The 22,047-nt window shown below is 45.1% G+C and overlaps 2 protein-coding genes across 5 annotated transcripts in view; one reads left to right on the forward strand and one right to left on the reverse strand.

Moving 5' to 3' along the window:
• Window positions 1-10,550: 10,550 nt before the first annotated feature.
• On the reverse strand, window positions 10,551-14,370 carry LOC121142268. The gene is made up of 4 exons (XM_040751549.1): window positions 13,942-14,370; window positions 11,320-11,512; window positions 10,911-11,160; window positions 10,551-10,832 (listed from the first exon to the last, which is right to left on the reverse strand). Exons 1-4 carry the CDS (start codon window positions 14,368-14,370, stop codon window positions 10,643-10,645), a joined length of 1,062 nt encoding a protein of 353 aa, XP_040607483.1. The 3' UTR covers window positions 10,551-10,642.
• Window positions 14,220-22,047, forward strand: part of Npnt (nephronectin) — a 65,391-nt gene continuing 57,563 nt past the window's right edge. For 3 of the 4 annotated variants that reach the window (XM_005081984.4, XM_013121939.3, XM_013121940.3), the window contains exons 1-2: window positions 14,220-14,439; window positions 16,223-16,323. In XM_005081984.4, coding sequence (XP_005082041.1) covers window positions 14,369-14,439; window positions 16,223-16,323 — 172 coding nt within the window. In that variant the 5' untranslated portion in view covers window positions 14,220-14,368. The remainder of the gene's footprint in view (window positions 14,440-16,222; window positions 16,324-22,047) is intronic. The other variant, XM_005081985.4, reaches the window with a different exon arrangement.

Below are 22,047 nucleotides of genomic sequence, written 5' to 3' on the forward strand. Positions count from 1 at the left end.
ATGGGCACTAACGCATACAGGGTTAGCACACAATTGGTTATTTACTTCTAGGGAATGGAACCCAGGGTTTACAAATTCGAATATAGTTATGCCACTTTTATTATTTTTAATTGTGTGTGTGTGTGTGTGTGTGTGTGTGTGTGTGTGTGTGTGTTTCTACACAGGCCAGAGGCATCAGATTCCCCTGGAACTGGAGTTACAGACAATTGTGAGTTACTCATCATGGGTGCTAGGAATGGAACTCCAGTTCTCTCCAAGAGCAGCAAGCACTTTTAACCACTGACCTATCTCCAATCCAGCCCCTAGTGTAATGTTTTCTACCACATATAAACACTTTCAAAATTACAAAGCAGGGCTGGAGAGATAGTTCAGTTAACAGGAGCGCTGGACTGAGGTTCAATTCCCAGCATCCACATGGAATTTTACAACCATTCTAGGGGATCCAATGCTTGAATCTGGCCTCTGAGTGCACCTCACGTGCACGTAGTGCACAGATATACATGCAGCAAAACCATACATATAAAATAAATAGTAAAAATAAAGCAAAGTAAAAAGACATGACAAATAAATTTTTTTACAAATTGAATTCTGAATAGCTGGCATATTAACTGAAGAAAACCCAAGGAACATAATAGTTGAATAACGTCCTAACCACATAGCCATGGCTTACAGCTATTTTAATGTCAATATCCACATGTCCTATCATTTAGACTACTTCAGTGCTTAGTTTTTTTAGGACTGCATTGCTCACTATATAGCTCAAGCTGGCTGCCAACTCATGATGCTTCTGCTCCAGCCGCCCAAGCTTGATTACAAGCAGCTGCTGCTTTTGAGTTTTGCTATTGATTGGATTTTTTTTCTCCAAGTGGTCAGGGGTATGTTTATCTCTCAAACACTGCAACTGTAAGATTCCTTACACTAGCTAAGTGTGTAGGTAGGGATTGTTACTCTCCATTGTGATTTACAGTGATCACTTTGTGTCCCTGAGTTTCTTTCCAAATAAGAGGGAAGAGTTGGCTCTACTGACTAAGACTATGAGTCAGTAGCTATTTCTACCTGGTAGAATCATTGACTGGAATGAGGAAGACTAACTGAAGAGTCACTGAACATGAGCCAGGAAAGGCCCACTACCTTTGTACTAGGAGCCATCCTGCTAACATCGATTAACAGCTATGGACCCACAAGGAGGTTCTCATTCAGAACATGCTTGTCTAGCATCCTAGGGATGAATTATCCTAAGAGATCCACTATTTTCTTCTCATTTCCCCTGAGAACTCCCTATCTTGGGCATCTTGATTCCCCTAGATGGGTTTAGGAACTGAACAACAGTTGGCATCTGTCACGACAGCATAGAAAGGGGACACCCTCAAAAAGCAGATGTCCTGGCCTTGACTGGCAGTGACAACAAGGAGGAGCACTGGGATTAACAGCATCAGGAAGGGCAGTCGTAACACAGCCTCCACTGAGAACATCTCCAAGTAGGAGTGCTAGCAGAACCACACTTCTTTCTTCATGGTGCCACCCTGACACCCAGCACTAAAAATAGTGTTCTTCTCAGAGTCCTGTGCTCCTTTTATTACTATGACACTCTCTCCAGGGCTTCACTCTTGTAATCCCTTTGTAATACCACCTCAGATGTCTTCATTAAGGGTACTTTGTCCTTTTTCCCCTGCTAGAATTCAGGCATCTGTACTGGCCTGTCCTTGGGGCTCTGACAGGATACGCCCTCAGCTGCAGTCACCAAGAGCACCATCTGTGTACATTCACTGCATTCCCTTTTAAAAGGGCCCTGCCCACCTCCCATCCTTCTCTCTCCCTTTCTTTGTCTGTTTCTCTCTTGCTCCTCCTCTCTCTCTTCCCCTCTTTCCCCTCTCTCCTCCTCTCCTTTCTCCTCTCTACTGCTGCTCCTGTCTCTGGAGTCTAGTCTCCCCCCTTCCCTTTCCCCTTTTATAATCCTTTTCCCTAATTAAAAAAAACACTCTGCTTGGACCCTGCCACATGGCATCTTTCTCTTGTGCCTCTTTTCTTAAATTACAACATCCCCCTATCCAAGATTTGGTGAAACAAACGTTTGAACAAAACCAATTATCTGCATTTAGAAAAATGGTTCAGTAGACAAACGTGATTGCTACATGGGCCCAGTGGCCTGAGTTCAATCACTGGGCCTCATGCAAAGGTGGGGAGCTGAAACCAGCTACCAAAGTTCTCCTCTGACCTTTACACAAGTGAAGCAATGCCTTGTGTGCTGGATCACATACGTCCTCCACATATCCATACCCAATAGTCATAAAAGTGTTATAAATCAATCATCTGCTCTGGGGCTTCAGCTCAGTTGGTAGAGTGCTTGCTTAGTTAAATTTCCAGTACTGTATAGCATACACCTGGTGTGGTGGCACATGCTTGTACTTCCAGCACTCTGGAGGTAGAGGTAATCGGATCAGAAGTTCAAAGTCACTCTGGAACCAATGCAGCGAGCAAGCAAGCCTGACATCGACCTGGACTGGGTTACTGAAACACTAACTAACTAACTAACTAAAAAACTCATAGCCTGAGGACAAATGAAGGAATTCCTGCTTTTCTGATGAGTTCCTTTGCCTCTATTTTCAGCCCCATTTGCGTATATAAACATTTAGGGATGTACATTAAATAACCATCATAAACGTACTGAGAATACTTAACTAATTAAGTAGACTCTCTACTTTAAATCACAAATGTGAAAATCACAGATTTATTAGCCATAGATTCCTCCCTTTGCTTAGTATTTAAGGGAAACATTTGTGGAAATACTTCTTGTAAAGAGAAGCTTTTTCCTTGCTAGTCGCTTTGGTTTATCGCCCGCCAGTGACCTGGGCTCTGCCGCGTTGTAGTCCCCAAATAAACACACAGGAGGCTATATTAATATTATGAAGCTGTTGGCCTTGTTTGTTTCTTACTGGCTATCTCTGACTTAAGTAATTACCCCATAATTGTTAATCTAAGTATGTCTCTTACCAGAGAATAGTTCCGGGCTTCCTACTCCGTGGCGTTACATCCTGACTCTCTGTGTTTCTCCTTCCCAGAGTTCTCCTGGACTCCTAGTCCCACCTATCTAGATTCCTATTGGCCAGCAGTGCTTTATTGACAAATAACAGGACTTCCCCCTCAACAACTTCTCTCACATCATCTACGTCAGTATCTCATCTTTAGGGCCAGTTTTGGCCAACTAATGAAAGATGTCCAGTCCTTGTCTCTAAGGGAATTCCCTTAAACATAAGGGAACAGTAAGGTCCTGGAGCTAGGCTTGGGTGGGACCAGGAAGGACAGTGCCAGCCTCTGGCTCAAACCTGTCACTTTTTGGCTCCCCAGCCTTGATAGACTTCAGTCATCACGCGTCTTGATGTTCACCAGTTCAGGGATGGTCTGAGGCACAGATGCTCTTGGGCCTATTCTTAAATGCACTCACTATTTTTTCTTATGTGTATGCATGCATGGTGTGTGTTCACATGTATGTGGACATACATGTGTAGGGTACACAGTGAGTGTGGAGCACAGTGAATGTTGAGAGTGTTCCTCCATCCCTCTCTACCTTGTTGACGGACGCAGGGTTTCTCAGTGGAACTCAGAGCTCATAAATAAGGAGACTCTAGCTAAGCAGCTGGATCCGGTGGGAGTCCTCTTGTGCTATAAACACTTTTTAGCACTGAGCAATCTCCACAGCCCCAGCTCTCACTTTTTACCAGTCAGGTGATTGTAAGTCACTTGCAAGCCTTCTTTCTCTAGCAAGAACCCCAAGGTGTAAAACCTTCACAGCACTGTCACCCATAGTAGAACATGCAGAGGTCTTTGTGATAGTTGTATGTGATCACATACAATGCCTAGGAGTCCATGTTAGCATTAATAACTCGGACCTTAGTGGAGTTTACTGCATAAGGCTCTCTAGCCAGCTATTTTCTCCTCTTTAACAGAAGAAGGTGGATTGTCATAGTATTACAGAGAATGCTTTTGTAATGATGGAATAAGAACACTTCTGTGCTAGCATGACTACAGCCCTCAGGATGAAGAATTTCCATAGTGCCGGATCCTCGGGCTGGTAGAGCTGTGTGTGTGTGGGGGGGGGTGGCGGGAGCGGGATGGTGAGTGTCCACAACTCAGACCCTCCCCCTCTTAGGATGGGGTAAGGTGATGTGAGAAGTAAGGGCCAATAGTATTCCACCAAGCAGGCAGGTAGCTAGGCAGGGGGCAGTCTTACATCAGGTATGGTTGGGTCACCCCCCCCCCACGTGAAGATTACAGGCCAGAGACAGCTCACCAAATTCTAGCCAGGCTCTGAAGGTTACACTGGGCCTCGAATCCGAGCCTTTTTTAGACCCAACACCATAGAGCCATGCTACAACTAATTCAGACACACATTTCCTTTTCCTACATGAGCCTACAGTCTGTGAAGACACTACACCACAAGGTGCAATGGACAGAGGACCTGCAGACTCAGCTCCTTCTTGGCTGGAGACTCGGGTGAGACACTGAACCCCACTGGTCCTCAGATCCCTCCCCTGAGACCCAGGGACAATGCTGAAGTACTAGCAACTGCAAGTTCTGCCCAAATCCCCAATTCCCTTCTCTTCTCTACAAGTAAAGGTCGGGGGAGTTTCTGCCTAGCATTACTGTTCAGTCAGATCCCTGTTCAGCCCCCCCTGGAAAAATCTTATCTTTCATAAGAAACCACAGTTGAATGTAGAATAGACAGCTTCACATGGGAGACAACATAAGAAACAATTTGCTTTGGCTGTGGCTGAAAATGGCAGCCATTAAGTAATCCATGGACATTTGATGTGAAGGATGCAAACTCAGAGCACTCCGTGGTGATGCAAGGGCTTCAGACAGACACACGTGCTTCAAAGACAGAATGCAAAGACAACAGGAAGGATTAATTTTAAACCATATCTGATATACTTTCTATAAAACTCAAGTTTTAAAACTTTCAGAAAATGTTTCCAAGTATATGCTTACACAAATTATTCCTCCACTATAATATAAGCAACCATTTACTTTAAAAGTTGATGCAAGCATTTTAATATTTTAAAGATGTCACATTATATGATTTATTGGAAAAGGTGGGATGATTTGACTTTCAGCTTTTTTTAAAAAATAAAGATTTATTATTCAAGTTATAAAATGTAATTTAAATGAAACTCTTTGTTCCGGAGATGAATTCTGTTCCTGAATTGGTGGCCCTGGGAAGTGCTAGTCAAGCTAGCTGCCGACATGCCTTGACTCAACTGAGGCCTCCAAATTGGGGCAGGAGAGGCCTCAGTTTGGAGTTTCCACTTTCAGGATGATGGTGCCAGCAGGAGCTGCCTCTCTTGGAACTTTTTGTTACTTTCGGTCTTGATACAAAGCCCAGCTGGTCTTGAGTCTGCTCCACCTCCCAAGTGCTGGGATTACAAACTCACAGGTGTGCCCCACCACAGCTGATAGGCTTATTTTTTATTTCTTTGGTTGATCGGTTTTGTTTTGCCTCATTGCACAGGATGATCTGGAACTTCCTACCTCAAGAAGTCCTCCTGCCTCAACCTCCCAAGTAACTGAAACTAATGAACTATGCCACTGCCTGACTTCTAGAAACTTTCTGATCTATGCCCTTTCTAGTTTTCACCAAACTCAGAAGTAAAGGTATCACGGGAAAAAATGAAAAATGTTCTCTCCACGGAGACTTCTGAGATTTCTCACATCGCCTCCATTAAGCTATGTCTCAATAAAGAGGAATTTTGCTTTAAGAGAGCTGAAAACATGGCTAGTGGGTAAAGGCACCTCCCCCAAAGCCTTTGATCATGAGTTTGATCCCTGGGACCTGTAATGTGGAAAGAGAGAACATACTCCTTCAAATTGCCCTCTGACCTCCACAGATAACAGTACCCTGTCAGCAATGTCACTTAATAAATAAATTAATTAAAATAAGTCATTTGATAACTATTCCCAGCATGAGTAAGAACTGATTATTTTCTACCAAATGTATCACATCCTGTGGTTTTTGTAAACAATGATTTGGGTGCACAGGGATTCCGGCACTGGGGAGTCAAAGAATATTGAGTGTTACAGCTCTAATGGAAAGCTATTCTGGCACACAGGAGCCAGGGAATACCCCAGATCACAGTAAGTGGAGCAGCTTACAGCCCTGCTCCAGGGAAAGGCTTCCCCAGCATAACAGAGCTGTTACTGTTTGGCTCTGGCCTCACTCTGGCTCTGGCCCCCCTGGAGTGCAACAACACCTCCCCAAGGGAAGGCTTCTCCAGGGAAAGTGTTATAGCCATGCTCCACTCAGTTCTGCTCTGCTGTGGCTCCAGTGAAGTTGCTACTTCTCTCCTCTGCTCCTCTCTCCTCTTCCTTCTGCAGAGAAGGAAAGTCTCACCAAAACCTTATTCAACAGATTTATTGGGAGGGAAGAATCCACGAGAATGGCTGCCCTCTGCCAGGGTGGAGGGAGGCAGACGAACAGCCACAAGCTGAACAGGCACAGGGTTTATATAGGGCTTCCCGGGTGGAGTTTTTTCAGGGAGACTTCCAAGCTAGGGTTTGGTCAGATTTCAATCCCTGAGCTCAGACCGACTAGATCTTGTGCTTGGGGATTGGTTGGTTTTCTGCTCAGGTTCAGGGGCAGATTTGGCTCTGGTTTCAGGACCAAACTGTGTTTCTTTCACTGGTCCTTTTTTAGTTATTTTTGGCTCTAATTTTAGGGCCAGGGTGTATTTCTTTCACTGGCTCTGATTTTAGGGATAAAGTGTGTTTCTTTGGTACTGGTTTCAGGATCAGGGTGTATTTCTTTGGTTCTGGATGTAGGATGTAGGGCTAAAGTGTATTTCTTTGGCTGGCTCCTTTCCCCTACAGTTTTAGATACAACTTTTAATCAGCATTTGACCTGGAAACATTTAATATTCAAATGTACTAAAAATATTACCTCAATGTTAGAAGTTCATATAATTAGAGAAAAGAGTTCTGTAAGTTTTTCTGAGCCTTCTCAAACACTGAAATGTGGTGTCCAGATCACAGCACTATAAGTTTCTCCTCAGTTCTCTTTTTGAGACCCTTCTTCCTCCAAAAATAGCCTCTGAATTGAGTCCATTTCCATGGTGATACCAAATAATTCCAATCCTCTCTAATCAGGCAAAAGGTGGTCACCTGCCCACAAACCAGGCAAGGCTGAATATTTTTCTATTGAGAGCTAGAGCCTGTTTTGGGGTAGTAATAGGACTACACATGCATCTAAGGCCAAGAAGAATGAGAGTGATTGGGCCATGTCTAGAAGGGCATGCAGACAGCTAGTTTGCTGATTGGATCTGGATAAAGTAGAGAAAATAGAAAAAACACAGGTGGAATAATATGTGGGGGGGTAGACAGTGGGGGAATGCCAATTCCTGGAGACTCTTCAGTTTCCTGCTCTAGTTCCTCATGAGTGCTGACTACCCTTCCCCTCATGCATTCCACAGGAGCAGCTGAATAAGAAAGTTTCCTTTAAGAAACCAGAATGAACTTGCTTGGATCCTATATACCTAAGAATGAAGCCGTGGGATGCTAAAAATTCTCCGTGTGTAATGGCAGCCATAGCAAGGGGACAGTTAATGACAACACCTTCGTTGACATACTTCCATCCAGGATTTGTACTCATTTTTTAAAGAGTACTGACATTTAAGCTTGATGTTAATTACACTATCAACTTAGATATATACTGCCTCAGAGAAAGTCAGACCATCACATTCTGCAATTCAATTCCTTTGTAGAAAATGAGTTGTAAAATTTATGACTCACTCTCCACTCCCGTACTCTCCTGTGTGAAGATGCTCCATTTTCCTTGATGAAGAAGAATGGCAGGCGCTACGTGGCTCTGCCTTCTCCTTGGCATCTATTAACATTTACTGTCTTTTTAAATTTTTCACGCTGATCTTCTGATAAACACTGCCTGGCAAGCTCTGATGCCTTTAGCAATTCTGTCAAGTCTCAGCTAGTTTGTGACCAACATAAAACTATTTCTGATTTCGGATGTCACTGGTCCATTTATCTTTCCATCTACAGGGCAAGGTAAAGCTAAGATGCATTGAGGGGGATGTCATACGTTCTTTTCCTGCTGCTGTGATAAAACACCTTGACAAGAACAATGCAGGGAGACTTGGTTTATTCATGCTTTCAAGTTTAAAGGTCTAGTCCACCATGTTGGCAAAGTCAGAGCAACCAGTCTGTGACATCCATAATCAGGAAGAAAAGGCCATGAATACATACTTCTGCTCAGCTCCCTTTCTCCATTTGTACAGTTCATGATTCCAGACGGGAAACAGTACTGCCCATGGTGTACTGCCTCGATTAATGTAATCAAGAAAATCCCTCATGGGCATGCCCAGAAGTCCATCTCCCAGACTATCTAAATTTTGCTGTGTTGACAATTAACACAACTATAGCAGAGGATATAAGAGTTTATTTCACAGGAGAGCCGTAAGAAACTCAGACTCCTGCCTAGTAGGAGACCTGTCCAGACTGCCCTGAACTTTGAATTAGAGAAAAGTATTTTTACTGCGGGCTTGAGGATAGTGTGTTACAGAAAGTAATTTGCATAACCGTTCCTTTTGTGATACTAACCACTTCTTATAAACATGGAACAATCTTTCCATTTTTATAAGTAGGAAAGATGAATCAAAGTTTCTTTAAAATTTGTGAGTGAAAACCATCTGTAACACAAAAAGAGTCTGAAGAATGGGAAACTAAATATAACTCTGTTTTAGAACTCTGGAAACGACTTTATAATTTGTTGTTTGGTGTTCCTAGCCATTTCAATTCTTCTAGCTCAATTCAAATAGAATCCAAAGGCAATCAAATCAAGCCTCCCATTTTCCTTTGCAAAACTATTTGAAAATGGATGAGAAATACTCAGAATTTAAATAACTGTGCCTGAAGCTTTTCTTTCCTCATGTGTTATATTAACTAAAAGAATAATACTTTTGTTAGTGTAAGGAGAACACTAGCATAAAATTTGAATTATTAAATGTTAATGGTTTCATTACATTTTAATGTTTATATATATATACATTTAAATTACCAATTTTTATAACTAGCTTATAGAATATTGTTGCTTTTCCATAATGTTTGTCTTGAGACAGGGCCTCATTATGTTGCCACATGAACTCAAGCAAATCTTATACATTAGTATGGGGATTACAAGTATGCACCAAACTACAGTAGATTTATTTTATTTTACTTAAGATTACTTTTAAATTGTGTGTGTGTGTGTGTGTGTGTGTGTGTGTGTGTGTGTGTGTGTGCTGTGTATGCACAGGTGCCTGCAGAGGCCAGAAGAGGGCGCTGAAGTTCTGGCACTGGAGTTAGTGTCAGTGGTTGCAAGTCATCATATATGGGTGCTGGGAATAGAACTCAGTTCTCAGGAAGAATATTAAGTCCTCTTAACTGCTAAGCCTTCTCTCCAGCCCCTACAGTAGATCTGATACTAGCTCATTTTGTCCAGTTACACATGATGTCATTTTTTTTAAACTAAGAGAAAATGGCTTCATGCCTTCAAAGCATCATTTTTATTTAATTGTATCAAATGTTTCCAGAATTAAAACAGAGATAAAAGTCCCGTCCTATTTTTCTTAACATTGACAAGAGTTTTCCTAGTACTTCACCACTATATAGTATTCTTGCTTTTAGTTTGAGATATGATTCCATCATGCTCAAATCCATATGTATTCTACATATGCATTTTCCAGTGAGGTCTCCATGGTGCTGACATAGGCTGTATCACGTGCTCAGGATTCTCCTTAGATGTAAGTAAACAATTGAGCCACAATACTATCGTGACCACATCTGGCACCTGCATTCTCTGAAGGGTAAAGGATGGGGCCCACACTTGGCCCACACAGGGGCATGTAGCGCTCCTCTCCAGCAAACAGCTCACACAATAGCAGAGCTCAGGTGCAAAATGTAACTGCCTGGACATAATTACCTTATAGAGGTCACATGCTACCTTTTCTGAGTGATAGGGGAAAGGAGTTATGATGTTAACATAGGTTAAATTCTCCTGCAGAAGGAGAGGGAAGTTTGCTAACTAGGACCTGCATAAGACTGATATTAAGTTGCTTAGAATGGATTCTTTAGATATGTCCTAGGTTATACTTGCTAAACACCACTCTTCAGGCCTTTAGCTTTGATATTTATATCTGAGATAGATGCACATGGGAAAAAGTTTTTTCTACCATGTTTGGATATCAATGTCTTTAAACTACTTTGCTATATTATATGTATTCACACATCATTGCACATGTACAGAGGCCAAATGGCATCTCTGCTGAGCAGATTCTCTCTTCCACCAGATCAATGTACAGATGTATCAAGCAGATGTAAAAAAATGAGGTTGTTTGTGTGTTTTTCTGTTCCTTATTGCTTTTAGTAGGAAGAAAGTTCAGCTAAGAACTATATAAGTCTATATGCAGAAATAGAAGGAAATGGGGCTATCTAGATGTTCAGGGGCTGCGATATCGAAGAGGTATTTTTCTGCCCCAAATGTTCATAGAGATAAAGGAATGGTCAAGGTATTGTCCTCCCAAACAGCTGTTTTATTTCTGATGGCCTTAAGGAGGCCTTTGTAAAGACCAGAGAGGAAGGTATGGGTAGAGGAAGCAAAGAACTAAAGCTTAGGGACTAGGCCTAGAGCAGATGTTAGCTGTGGCTCTCTGAACAAGAAATGGACTGAGAGCGACTGGACCACAAGCTGATGGGGTTTACAGAAGCCCAGTCGCCACAGAAACCATGAGCCTGGCCTGGAAACGTCTGTCTCTTTGAATTCCTTAGAGCAACATAGGCTCAAGCCTTCAAACCTGTGGAGGTTGAAGGAGTTGTGAGTGACAGGGACAGACAGGCCAACAGTAATCTCTGATGTGGTTAGGAGTGCTTACGGGCAAGTGCATCTTCCACTGGAAGCGAGCCGGCCAGACTGCCTGACCATGGCTCTCCCTCCATTGCCACAACAGCCACCAGGTTCCCACCGAGCAGGGATGGAGATGACTGTGTAACAGCAGCTGCGTGTGTCCTCTCCCCAGGCCTTTTCATGGCAGTAGACCCGTGCCTGTGGCCCCACACTGCAGCTGGGGTTGGTAGGTTGTTCAATGGTTTCCGTGACACTGGCTATCAGGAGCCACTTCAGACCTTGATGGAGGAAAGAGACGTCATCTTGCTCTGCCCTTGAGATGGACACCTACCTTTGCCTTCCCTGAGTCTAGGTTCAAAACCCACCTCTCCAGTGGTTCCCAAACCCATGCAACTAAAACCGCACTCCTCAGCCTTCCCTTCTCCTCCGCACCTCACCCCTGCTCTGCTCCTTCACTGAGATATAAAGTCTCTCAGGCAGGGCTTGATCTTGTCTCCAGCTGGAATCTTGGCACCTAAAAGAGACTGTAGTTCTCTGGATGATTATGTGTTGAAATAAAAGGACTAAGTAATTGGTTACTTGTAATTTCTGAACGTTGGAAGTTAGATATTTGGTTGTTATTAGTACTTTCTACCACCACGCCACTAATGCAGATATTAACTTGTATGTGAGAAAATTGGAAACACTCCTTCTAAGGTATCACTTTGTGTTAGGAAACCTAACCTACACTTTGTCCTACTGGTCAAGTGCAGTTATTACTAAAAGCAAGATATTTGATCTCGTTCTTGCTGTGCGTTTTAAGGCTGAAATAGCGGAGCGGAGCAGAAGATGCAGCTCAACGGTAGAATGCTCCCGTAGCACACAGGAAACCTTGGGGTTGCTCTCTAACACTGGAAAAAACAAAGATGATTGAGATAATGAAGTGTGGTAGGAATTCCACTGCTTTTTAAAAAATCGCTGATGTTCATTAATTTTAAAACAATGACCAGATACACCTTAGAAATACTGTACACTCTCCTCAAGCCATAATTCAACAGACTGATATAATTACCCCTTACCCAAGGCAGAAGCTAAAGTTCACCAGGCAGTATATCTGTCAACCCAACGCAACCTATTGCCTCATACCAGACAGTGTGCTGAGCAGCTGGGATGCAGTGACATGATAAATATTGTCTTTGGCTTCCTATTGCCTGGAGAGACTGAAAGTGGCAGAGGGGTAATTACAACACCATTCACCAAGAGCTACTCTTGGAGACATATAATATTACAGAAGCCCATACCACAGGAGACAAGCCAAAAAAAAAAAAAAATCAGAAATACACGTTTGGTTATCAGCTAAGCATGGACTCAAAACTGTAACTGGAGATGGTTCAAGTGAAGAAGGAACATGGAATGTTTTCCTATGTCAGAGCATGTGATCTCTCCATCTTATCTCCACCCTTCTGAATTTATTTTCTAGCCCATGGGCTAACTCGAATATCCACTATGTTAATGGAGGTTACTCAGGAGCCCAACACTCAGCCAATAAGCAATGAAAGCTACTAAGGAGTGGCCCGTAGGTCTGGAAGCAAGCCTACATTTATAAAAGTTTGATTTTCTGCAGAAAAAAACTATTTTGACTCTTAGATTTTTGGACTCCCTTAGAAGCATCTGAAATGGATGACACCAAGATGTTTGCCTAAAACAATGTCCCAAGCCCGAACTGGCATGGGTGTTTTCTGAGATTAAAATAGAAACTTGATTTAACAACAAAAAACAACTTGGAAACCAAAGAGACGTTTAAGGTGGAACCATTATTTTTCCTTTTCTTGAAGAAAATGGCTGTTTTTACACACACTGATAAATCAGGATAGTGCAGCCACCCTGCCTCAGAACTTTGCTTTAACAATTTGAAGTAGCAGAAACCTCAAAAAGATGAGTAGGGAGTGACATTTGCAATGTAGCAAATGCTTTCAACATTTATAAGCATCTACTGTGTGCCCGGCAGTGTTGTAGGCACTAAACAAAGATAGCTACTCTTGTAGCAGAAAGAAGACATATAAACAAGGTAAGACAGAAGAGCAGCAGGATGGCGGAAAGGCATAGCGGAAACAACACCAGACCAGAGGAATAGATAAGCATTTTAGATAGTGTTCCTATTTGGTTCCTAAAGGCTGTGAGGCAGTGAGCTGTACAGACAATGTCCTTAATGTGAGGGCATGCCTAGATGGTTCCAGAAGGTCAAGAGACCCATGGGCTGAGAAGACAGGAGACAGGACAGCCACTGCGGTATGGTTTGAGGAGAGGCATGAGTTAAGTTTAAACATATACTTTAGGGTGTATTTGCACTTGAGCAGTCCTTTGGTTTAATGCTTTTTACTCTGCAACAATAGAGCAATAAGTACTTCAAACGGTTCTGCCGAGGTCCCCTTAAGACCAGCCACCACAAGCTGCCTAGGTGGTAACAGACCTTCCTCTTGCGGGGGGGGGCACCTGCTCTACCCACGGAGAGAGAGGAGTGGAGCTGCGGGAGACAGGAACCCGGACCTGAGATCCAAATCCCCTTTTCTTTCTTTCTTTCTTTCTTTCTTTCTTTCTTTCTTTCTTTCTTTTCTTTTTTTCTTTTTGTTTTTTTCGAGACAGGGTTTCTCTGTATTGTTTAGGAGGATAAATTTTTGTTTTTGTTTGCTTTTATTGTTGTTGGTTTTGGTTTTACGAGACAGGGCGGTCGAGCCCGGCCTCGAACTCACAGAGACCCGCCTGCCTCTGCCTCCCGAATGCTGGGATTAAAGGCATGCGCCACCACCGCCCCCAAACCCCCTTTTCAGTTAAAAAGGCACATGGCTGTGCCAGCTCTGCACGTGAAGCAATCTCCGAGTCTGCCTTCCTTAATCAGTCCAGGAACCTCTCCCGAGTTGGTGCGGAAAGCTTGGGTTCTCCCCTGCAGCCCACCTGTCTGGGGGACGCCCCAGAGAGCGTACTCCCCCCCCCACCCCGCGCCACTCCCACTCCTCCACCCTCCTCCACCCCGCCCCAGCCTCCCGTAGCTTCCCCAGGGCTCACCCCTTCCCGCTGGTCACCCAGCTCGCCCTCTCCCAGGCTGTGCTCGCAACTTTTCTCGCAGCCCCGGGCGAGCGCCACTCGCGGTAGACCTTCCTGGCGAGCGGCGTCCCCGCCCCTGAGCTGCCCCATCGGCTGGGGCCCGGGGAGGGGCGAGCCCCGGCGCGCGCCCAGGGCACGAGGGCGGCAGGGCAGGGAGGGCGGCGGGCTGTGCGGCGCGTCCCTCCCGCCTCGCCCCTCCCCGCGGGCGGCGCGGCTCCCGCCGCAGCACCTCCCCTCGCCGGGAGGGAGCCGGAGAGGCTCTGCCAGCCAGCCGCAGATTTGCCCCGCCGCGCGCCGCGCCCTGTGAGTCCCAGCAGCTGCGGGTGTCTCGCCGAAAGCAACCGGGAGATCCCGGGACGCACAGCTTCCCGCAACCCCGAGCGCCCCGCGCCCTGGCCCGCCAGCATGGCTGTGCTCCTGGCGGCGGTGCTCGCGTCCTTGCTCTACCTGCAGGCGGCTGCCGACTTCGATGGGAGGTGAGACGGGTCCCCGGAGCCCTCTCCTTCCCCGCGAGGACCCCCGATCGCGCAGCCCCTCTCGGGGCTGGGGAGCCACAGGCTCGTGTCCCGTGTGCTGTGAGCGCGAGTCGGCGCGGGGACACAGGTGACCCTGCAGCCCCGGCCAGTGCTCAGGGTGGACTGTGTCCGGAGGGGAGGAAACTTGCAGGTGACCAGGTGGCGGCTCGACAAAGGGTGGCGGCGAGGACGCCACTCAGGACCGAGGGGCAGCCGCGAGCTCCCCTCTTGGTTTCTGGAGGGGACAAGAGCTCAGCATGAGGACTGAGAGGGACGCTGTGTGTGTGTGTGTGTGTGTGTGTGTGTGTGTGTGTGTGTGTGTGTGTGTGTGTGTGTCCACGCGGCACCGCTCAGACCTGACGAGCCTGATGGATGCGTGCTCTGACAGGTCCCAACAACCTGGAGCTGGGTCTCCGCTGTCACTCAGCATGTCCTCCTGAGGCTGTGCAGTGGCCCGCGTTCTCCTCCGAGATCCTCAGCTCTGCCTGAGGGTCGCTCCCCCTCAGTCCCCACTGAAGGCCTCAGCTGGACAGGTTTACCGGTGGCTTGCACCGCCGCCCACCCCTGCCTCCACCCCTCAGAGCTTGTCCCTCTGCTGCCTTGAAGATACCGCACCTGTTTTACCTGCAATCTTGGGACGAATCAATTCCAGGATTGATTGGCTTTCTTGTCCCTGGAGGGCACCGGAGGGGAAGCCGGGGAGGGCGGAAGAGAGAAAGCGGCCGCTCTCCTTGTTCACCACCTGGTCAGAGGAAATAGAAAGTTAGGGATTATTTTGTACTTTGGGCCTGAGGGTAAAGAGAAGATGAATTGAAAAGATAAAGAGTTTAAGGAAAAGTGGGAAGCAGTCAGAGGTTAAGGCTTTTATTTTCAAAATCAGTTCTTGGCCTACATTTGAATTCGTGTTGCATTACTTTGGGGCACACATGTTTACAAGAAGCACTGTTTAGATGTACGGGAGCAGGACGGTAGGTGGGACTCTGAACAGGGTGTGAAGTGCTATCTGGTGTGTGGGATCTGCATTTTAAGCTTTAAGTCTCTTTGGGCATACTTTCCATTAGAGAGGGAAAGACTATGAATTGCTGATGCAGACAGCTTGCAAAACACAAGGACACTTGATACCTTCCCCACAGTTTAAATTCCTTGGGTTTAGACCTCTCTTATAACTTGGCAGTGATGGGAGGGGGCCGTTGTATGGAAAAGAGTTTTGCTGCATTTGAGTTTTGAATAACCTCCTCTTCTTGCCCATTTCCTTATCTGCCGTTTGTACTAAGCAGAAATTCTTTCTGCTCTGACAGGTCTTCTGTTATTCAACACTTTTCAGTGTATGGTGCATCAGGGTATGGTGCATTAGTCAAAACTGTCCCCCTGCCCCCCACTCCAACAGCTGTGAGTCTGGGGCATCTGTTTTATTTCAATCTTTCAGAAACCACCCTGTGAACGGTGGCCTGAGGTTTGGTTTCAGCTGGCACTGTTTCTTTTCTCTACTCCTGTGCCCCCTCTCTCTCTCTCCGTGTGTGTGTGTGTGTGTGTGTGTGTGTGTGTGTGTCTTTACAATTAGAATTAGATCATTGAAGAACTTCTACTGAGAAGGTGTCTTGCCCTCAGATTCCTACCAACAGTAAGGGGTTTGTGGGAAAGTGTTGGGTGTGGTCTAAGTATATTTTCTAAATAAAACAAAGAGAAAACTATTTTAAATCTCAAGTGTCTGTATTTATTTTACACTTTCTTGTTTGTTTGGTAGGTGGCCCAGGCAAATCGTTTCTTCGATCGGCCTGTGTCGTTATGGTGGCAGGATTGACTGCTGCTGGGGCTGGGCTCGACAGTCCTGGGGACAGTGTCAACGTGAGTACAGGTCTGGAGGCTCCGGGTCCTGGGGGTGTGTCTTTCCACCACGGTTCTAGACTCAACTCTGCACTCTGGAGGGTTTGCCATTGCTGAGCAGCTCTTGGCTATGCAGATCTGACTCAAATCCGTATCCTGCCCCTTTCCAACCGAAAGCACCTGGGTTGTGGTGCCAGCTTCACCACTCACAGAGCCACCTACCATCTGGCCATTTTTTAATTTTATTATTTTATGTGTATGGGTGTTTGGCTTGCATGCATGTCTGTGTACTTTGTGGGTGTTGGAATTGAACCCAGGTCCTCTGGAAGAGCAGCTAGTGCTCTTAACCACTGAGCCATCTCTCCAGCCCTGTGTTACCCATTTAGATTGTGTCCTCAGCTTCTTCCACTACAGGATTCTTATCAGGATTGTTTCTTCCCTTGCTCCAAGCTCTGAGATGAAGGTGAGATAATGTGTCTAGACGATATTTACACTAAATAAACCTGGAACTCAAGAGTACCTATAAAATCTTCACCAGAGCTATTGTGTAAGGTGGCACATTTGCCATTTTCTTTTTCAGGAAGAGAAGTGTTGACATCTACATGGGCCAACCAATAGAGTTATGGGAAACATCATTTGTAAATTCCACAATTAACCAGTCCTGTAGCAAATGCCAAATTAGAACACTGATTTCTATTTAACTCATGATCAGAATAGACACTCGAATGATAACGTTCCTAGAACTAAACGAAAGTTTGAGTAATTTAGCACATTTCTCAGATTTTACTTAGACCTTTATCTCAAACATTTATCTTGATCTTCCTATTTTCTCCTTCCCCTCTACAAAGAAACACATCCCACCCCAAATGATCAAGTAGTTTTCTGAGGCATCTTTTGAGCACCGTGTCTGGTTAAGATGGTGGGAACTGAGCTGGGCTTCACACTGGGACGTCTTGTCGGGCATGAGGTATCATAGAGGAGGAGGATGGAGAAAGTTGGAGGGCAGTGAGGCTGTGGCCGTGGCCTAGATATGGACTGACTGGCAGTAAAGGGAGTCAGGAAGATGATGAGTTCCATCAACTGTTATCAAGAATACTCGGATGTTTAAGCCGGGCGGTGGTGGCGCATGCCTTTAATCCCAGCACTCGGGAGGCAGAGGCAGGCGGATCTCTGTGAGTTCGAGGCTGGGCTGGACCGATAGCCTCCAAAACAATACAGAGAAACCCTGTCTCAAAAAAAAACTCAAACAATGAATAAAATTATAAAAAAAAAGAATACTCGGATGTTTAACTTTGTTGAGGAAGGAGCGTGATTGTCACAGGTTGGTCAGTGGATATTCAGGCTGTTGTCTCTGCTTGGGGACAAGGAAGGGAAGAGGACTAATGTTTGGCTTCCTGTGACTTGCGAGCACTGACCTCTTGCTCCTTTGGGGCATTGCCTCCTGCTAAAGAGAGATGGAGTTGCTGGTTTCTAGTACATGAAAGGACCACACCATAGTCCTGCGTTCACTGGTCAGTCTTCCTTCAGAGGAAGTTGGTCCAGAACAGCACTGGTCCTTGGTAGGATGTAGTCTTCTGCCGAATACATGACAGTGTTAGGAATCCTGGCAGACAGACTCTGTCAGGTATGAAGGCTGATGACAGGATGGACCGTCTCTCTTGGCCCAGTAGTGAAACAAATCCATTCCAGATAAGAGCAGGGGCAGTCTCTTTGTAGGAAGTTGCCCAGCACCACCCAGGTTAAGGAGCCATGCCCTGGCAGAATGCCCTGTGCAGCAATGGGGCACACCTTCACACCTGCCCTGGAGACAGGGATTAGGAGAATGTAGGTTCGATGCCAGGTGTGTTGAAAGAACTCTAGGGTGCAAACTCCTGAGCTCTCTCAAGAGGTCTTGCTGTGGAATTCCCCCAGCAACACTAGGAACTGTTCTATTTTTCTGTACCAAGTAATTAAAATTTCTTAAGTATGCACCAGCTTGGCAAATGTAAATCTGAACAAGTAGAGAGGCCTTTTAAAGTTGCAGTGGTGTTATGAAATGTAACCATCCAAGATCTTTCCAAGACTTTTTCTTTCTCCTGTGCATTTCCTACTGGATTGGAGACACTGCCATTTTCAAACCTTCCTTTTGTTTCTAAGAGAATGCAAGTGGGCCATGCAGTATTTCTCTTTCCCCTTTGTTATTCCAGACAGTGAGGAAATTGCAATGTAGAAAGTGGAGATTAAAATGGTCACGTCACAATGTGTATAAGACTGTCTTTCGCACACCTCAGGAGCCGGCATAACCGTGGGCAACACAGACTTTGGTTCTAGACAGCCTGGTTTTAAATTCCAGTTTGGCCTTCTTGGCTGTGTGACCTTGGCTGAATAATTCATCATTCCTGTGCTTCCTCCATTTTCTTCGTCTCTGAAATCAATCTGGAATATTACGCACCTCACCGACACGCAACCCTGAAATGAGCTAGCTTTTGTAAAGCACTGAAATCCCTCCTGGCCTCAGCAAAGGCTACAGTTGTACCTGGTCGTGTTCAGGGTTCGTGATGACTACAGCCCTGCAGAGTGCAGGAATAGTTAATACGTGCTATCAACTCTGGAAAAATACGATCTTTGTATCACTCCTGGCCAGAATAAAAATGGTTCCGAGGTTCTCCGTTTCAATGAAATGAAGTTCCTTTGCATTGAAAGGGGCCTTAGCCACTGAAGATGGTGAGCTTGTGAAGATGAACTGAGGGGTAGAAGTAGTCTTTTGTCTGTTTTCCTTTTGCAGTTTCTTAGATGGTCCAAATGGCTCCTATCAGCTCAGGTCTGCCTGCCTTTGTTTTGATCTAAGGTAGAGGAATGTGAGGGCAAGAGGTCAGCTCAAAGGAGTGAGTGGAACCGCACCAAAAGGTGACTTGTGGGATGAAGAAAGTATCTAAACTCTCCTGACTGCTGTCAATGCCTTTACGAAACTCGAAGTTTTGCATTCAACTCAAGGGAAACGCCTTGAGTTACATTGGGTAGTCGGCTACCCGTGTGATTCCTAACCTGGTTCTAAGCATACAATGCGAACAATATTTTTGGCTCTCTGGCCCTTCAACAGTCTGAGTGTCCTTTTCCACGTCACTTGCATATCAGAGGTGCCATGGTTCTCCTTTGAAAGGCTCACTCTGGGATTTTCCTTCCAAACAGCACAGCAAAGCAAACGCTGGCTGCCACCACCTGTTACACAGTGCCCTTAAGTTTGTCTCTGCGTATATGTGTTCGTGGGGAAAGCCGTGCCCACGTTATGTTGTCTATTGGATTTTGTGACCTTTGTGCAGAGACCCTTCGGTGAGTATCTATGCCACTGGGTTGAACATTCGTGACCCAACGGTCACCTGAGTCAGACATCTACACAAAACCTTCTCCATCTCACCCCCACTTGCCTTCCTTTTCCTGTTTAGAGAGACTGCAGTCATGGGATTGTGTGATTGCCCCTCTGGCTTGCCACCATTAGTTACACAGCCGCATTTATCTCAGGGACTTTCATCTTTTTCTCCAGGGCTACCGAAAGACAGAGTGGAGGAGTAGCCCAGTGGGCACGGGTCTGTCCTCATATGTCCTGCCTGTGCACCCAGAGGCCAATCCCAGCATTCCTGCCATGCTGGAAAGGCATGGCAGTTTCCAGAAATAGGCAGGCTGTGTTTTCATAGCTTTGTTTTGGGTCAGACCCTTGGTGTCTTTCTATTCTTTGACTCTTTGTTTTGTGTTCTTGGCTCATAAATAGATCTCTTGCACACTGAAAATTCCACATTTGATTTTCTAATTGTCTTGGGCTTTAAATTTATTGAATATTAATGGGGCTCTTTATTTTAAGATGGAATTCTCTTATGCTTACCTGTTGATGGCTACAAATTTGCAGCACACAGTACCTTAGTCTCTCACATATTGTCACAACATATTTGTTTCTGGCTTGTGATTTTTCTCTTCTTTAGCTCTACCCTCATCTCAATGGCACATTTCCTATTAATTATGTGAATTTTCTCTCTCCCCCGGCCGAGTTGAGATTCCTGTGGTTCACTTCACAAACAAGTAAAAGAACTCGATAACAGGGGTTTGGGATGAGCTCCCCCAACCCCACGTTTGTACCTGCTTAGCCACCTGGCTTCCTGCAGAGTCAACCGGAGAATTTGTCTGGTGAAAAAGAACAGAGTTTGGCACTAAGCTCTACGATTTTCTCCTTTGTCATGGAGACCAGATTGGACTTACGGCTTAATGACAATCATATTTTTGTTGAAAGCACTTTCTGGAGATGCAAAGGGAAATTCAAAGTACAGCTCAATCCAGGCTTCAGCTTAGAGTTCTTTGGCTGTCAGGGAACTGAAGGAAATGATGTGAATTAAGACGGTAGCCTTTATCCTTAAGAGCAGGGCAAATGCAGATATCTGTTATGTTTCCTCTGGAGAGTCGGGAAAGTGAGCTCTTACACCCACAGACAGACTGTTCTGTTAGCTCAGATCTCATTCCTCCTGTCGTGTCTCTTAAGTTAGTTAAGGCTGCAGCCGGACAGAGCCCACCTGAAGATTTCAGACTCATCAGCTCTAAACTTAAGGTTAACAAAGAAGGGACTGTGGAATAGCAATTCCTTCTGGAACTGTTTTGTAGTTATCTGATTATTGGAGCTGGACAGTGTATGCTACTTGCTGGTGGTTGTGGCCATAGGGAGGAATGGTCAGCACAGTACTGGATTGTTTCTGCTTTTCAAATAGAGGCTGTTTGATCAAGGCACAGAGCTTTCTTACAGTAAACGAGATACTTCCATTTTACCATTGCTTGCTCAGAAACGGAGTCTTGCCGACAGAGATGATTTATTGACTTTTGATCCTTGCACGGCAGGCGTTACCCACATTCACACTACTTCATAAACTGTGTCTTTGGTAATTTAGGTTTGAATGCCCTCTTTAAAATAATTACGAGCACATTAGGAACTCTTCTTTCGGCCCTGAGGGTAAGAGCCTGGGGCTTGCACATGCCGGGCAAGTTCTCTACAGAGAGCAGCTGCACCTAGTCCTCAAAGGAAGTCATCTTGGAAAGTCACACGTATTGTTCCCCTTGCAGAGGCTATTCCTAGCAAACAATTTTCCACAGGTAACTGACAAGCAAAATCACTTTTGTTGAGCATGGATTATGTCTTATATTAATACTTATTCATAACTGTACAATTGTGTATGTCCAGGAATAACTGGGAATCTGGGTAGAGGTGCTGTCTGGAGCCGTATTAGAGGCTGCTGTCCCGCAGCAATGGTCAGCTTAAAGGATCCAAACAAACCCATTGTCCTGAGTTCATTAGCTTCCTCTCCTAATTATGGGGTTAGAACAGAGACTCTCTTCTGTTTGTTTTTAAAGTAGGAAAAAAAAAAAAAAGCAAGGAACGAATAACTTTAGAATTACTTTTGTCACCAAACCAGAATTCCCAAATCCTTAGGAAGTGAAGTTGGGCTTCATGTTGTTTTCTAACAAAGGTTATTCAACGACCACTTCCCTGGAAAGGCTGTTTAAGAACACCATGTTCCTTGAGTGACTCTGAGTGGTCTAGGAATGCAGATTCCAAGCACAAAGTAGTGTTGAAGAATCTTGACCTTTTCAAAGAGGTAGCTTTTGAGTGTGTGTAGTCTTCAAAGGGAAGCTGTAAAGAAATGATTTTGCTCTTTCCTTTCTTTCCACGATTAGAACTGGTCTTTGCAATAATTCTATTAAGAGCCACTGATTTCCCAAGCTCCTTCCTAC

Source organism: Mesocricetus auratus, unplaced genomic scaffold (assembly GCF_017639785.1).
Source record: "Mesocricetus auratus isolate SY011 unplaced genomic scaffold, BCM_Maur_2.0 Super-Scaffold_100009, whole genome shotgun sequence".
In the NCBI taxonomy this organism is placed as follows: Eukaryota; Metazoa; Chordata; class Mammalia; order Rodentia; family Cricetidae; genus Mesocricetus; species Mesocricetus auratus.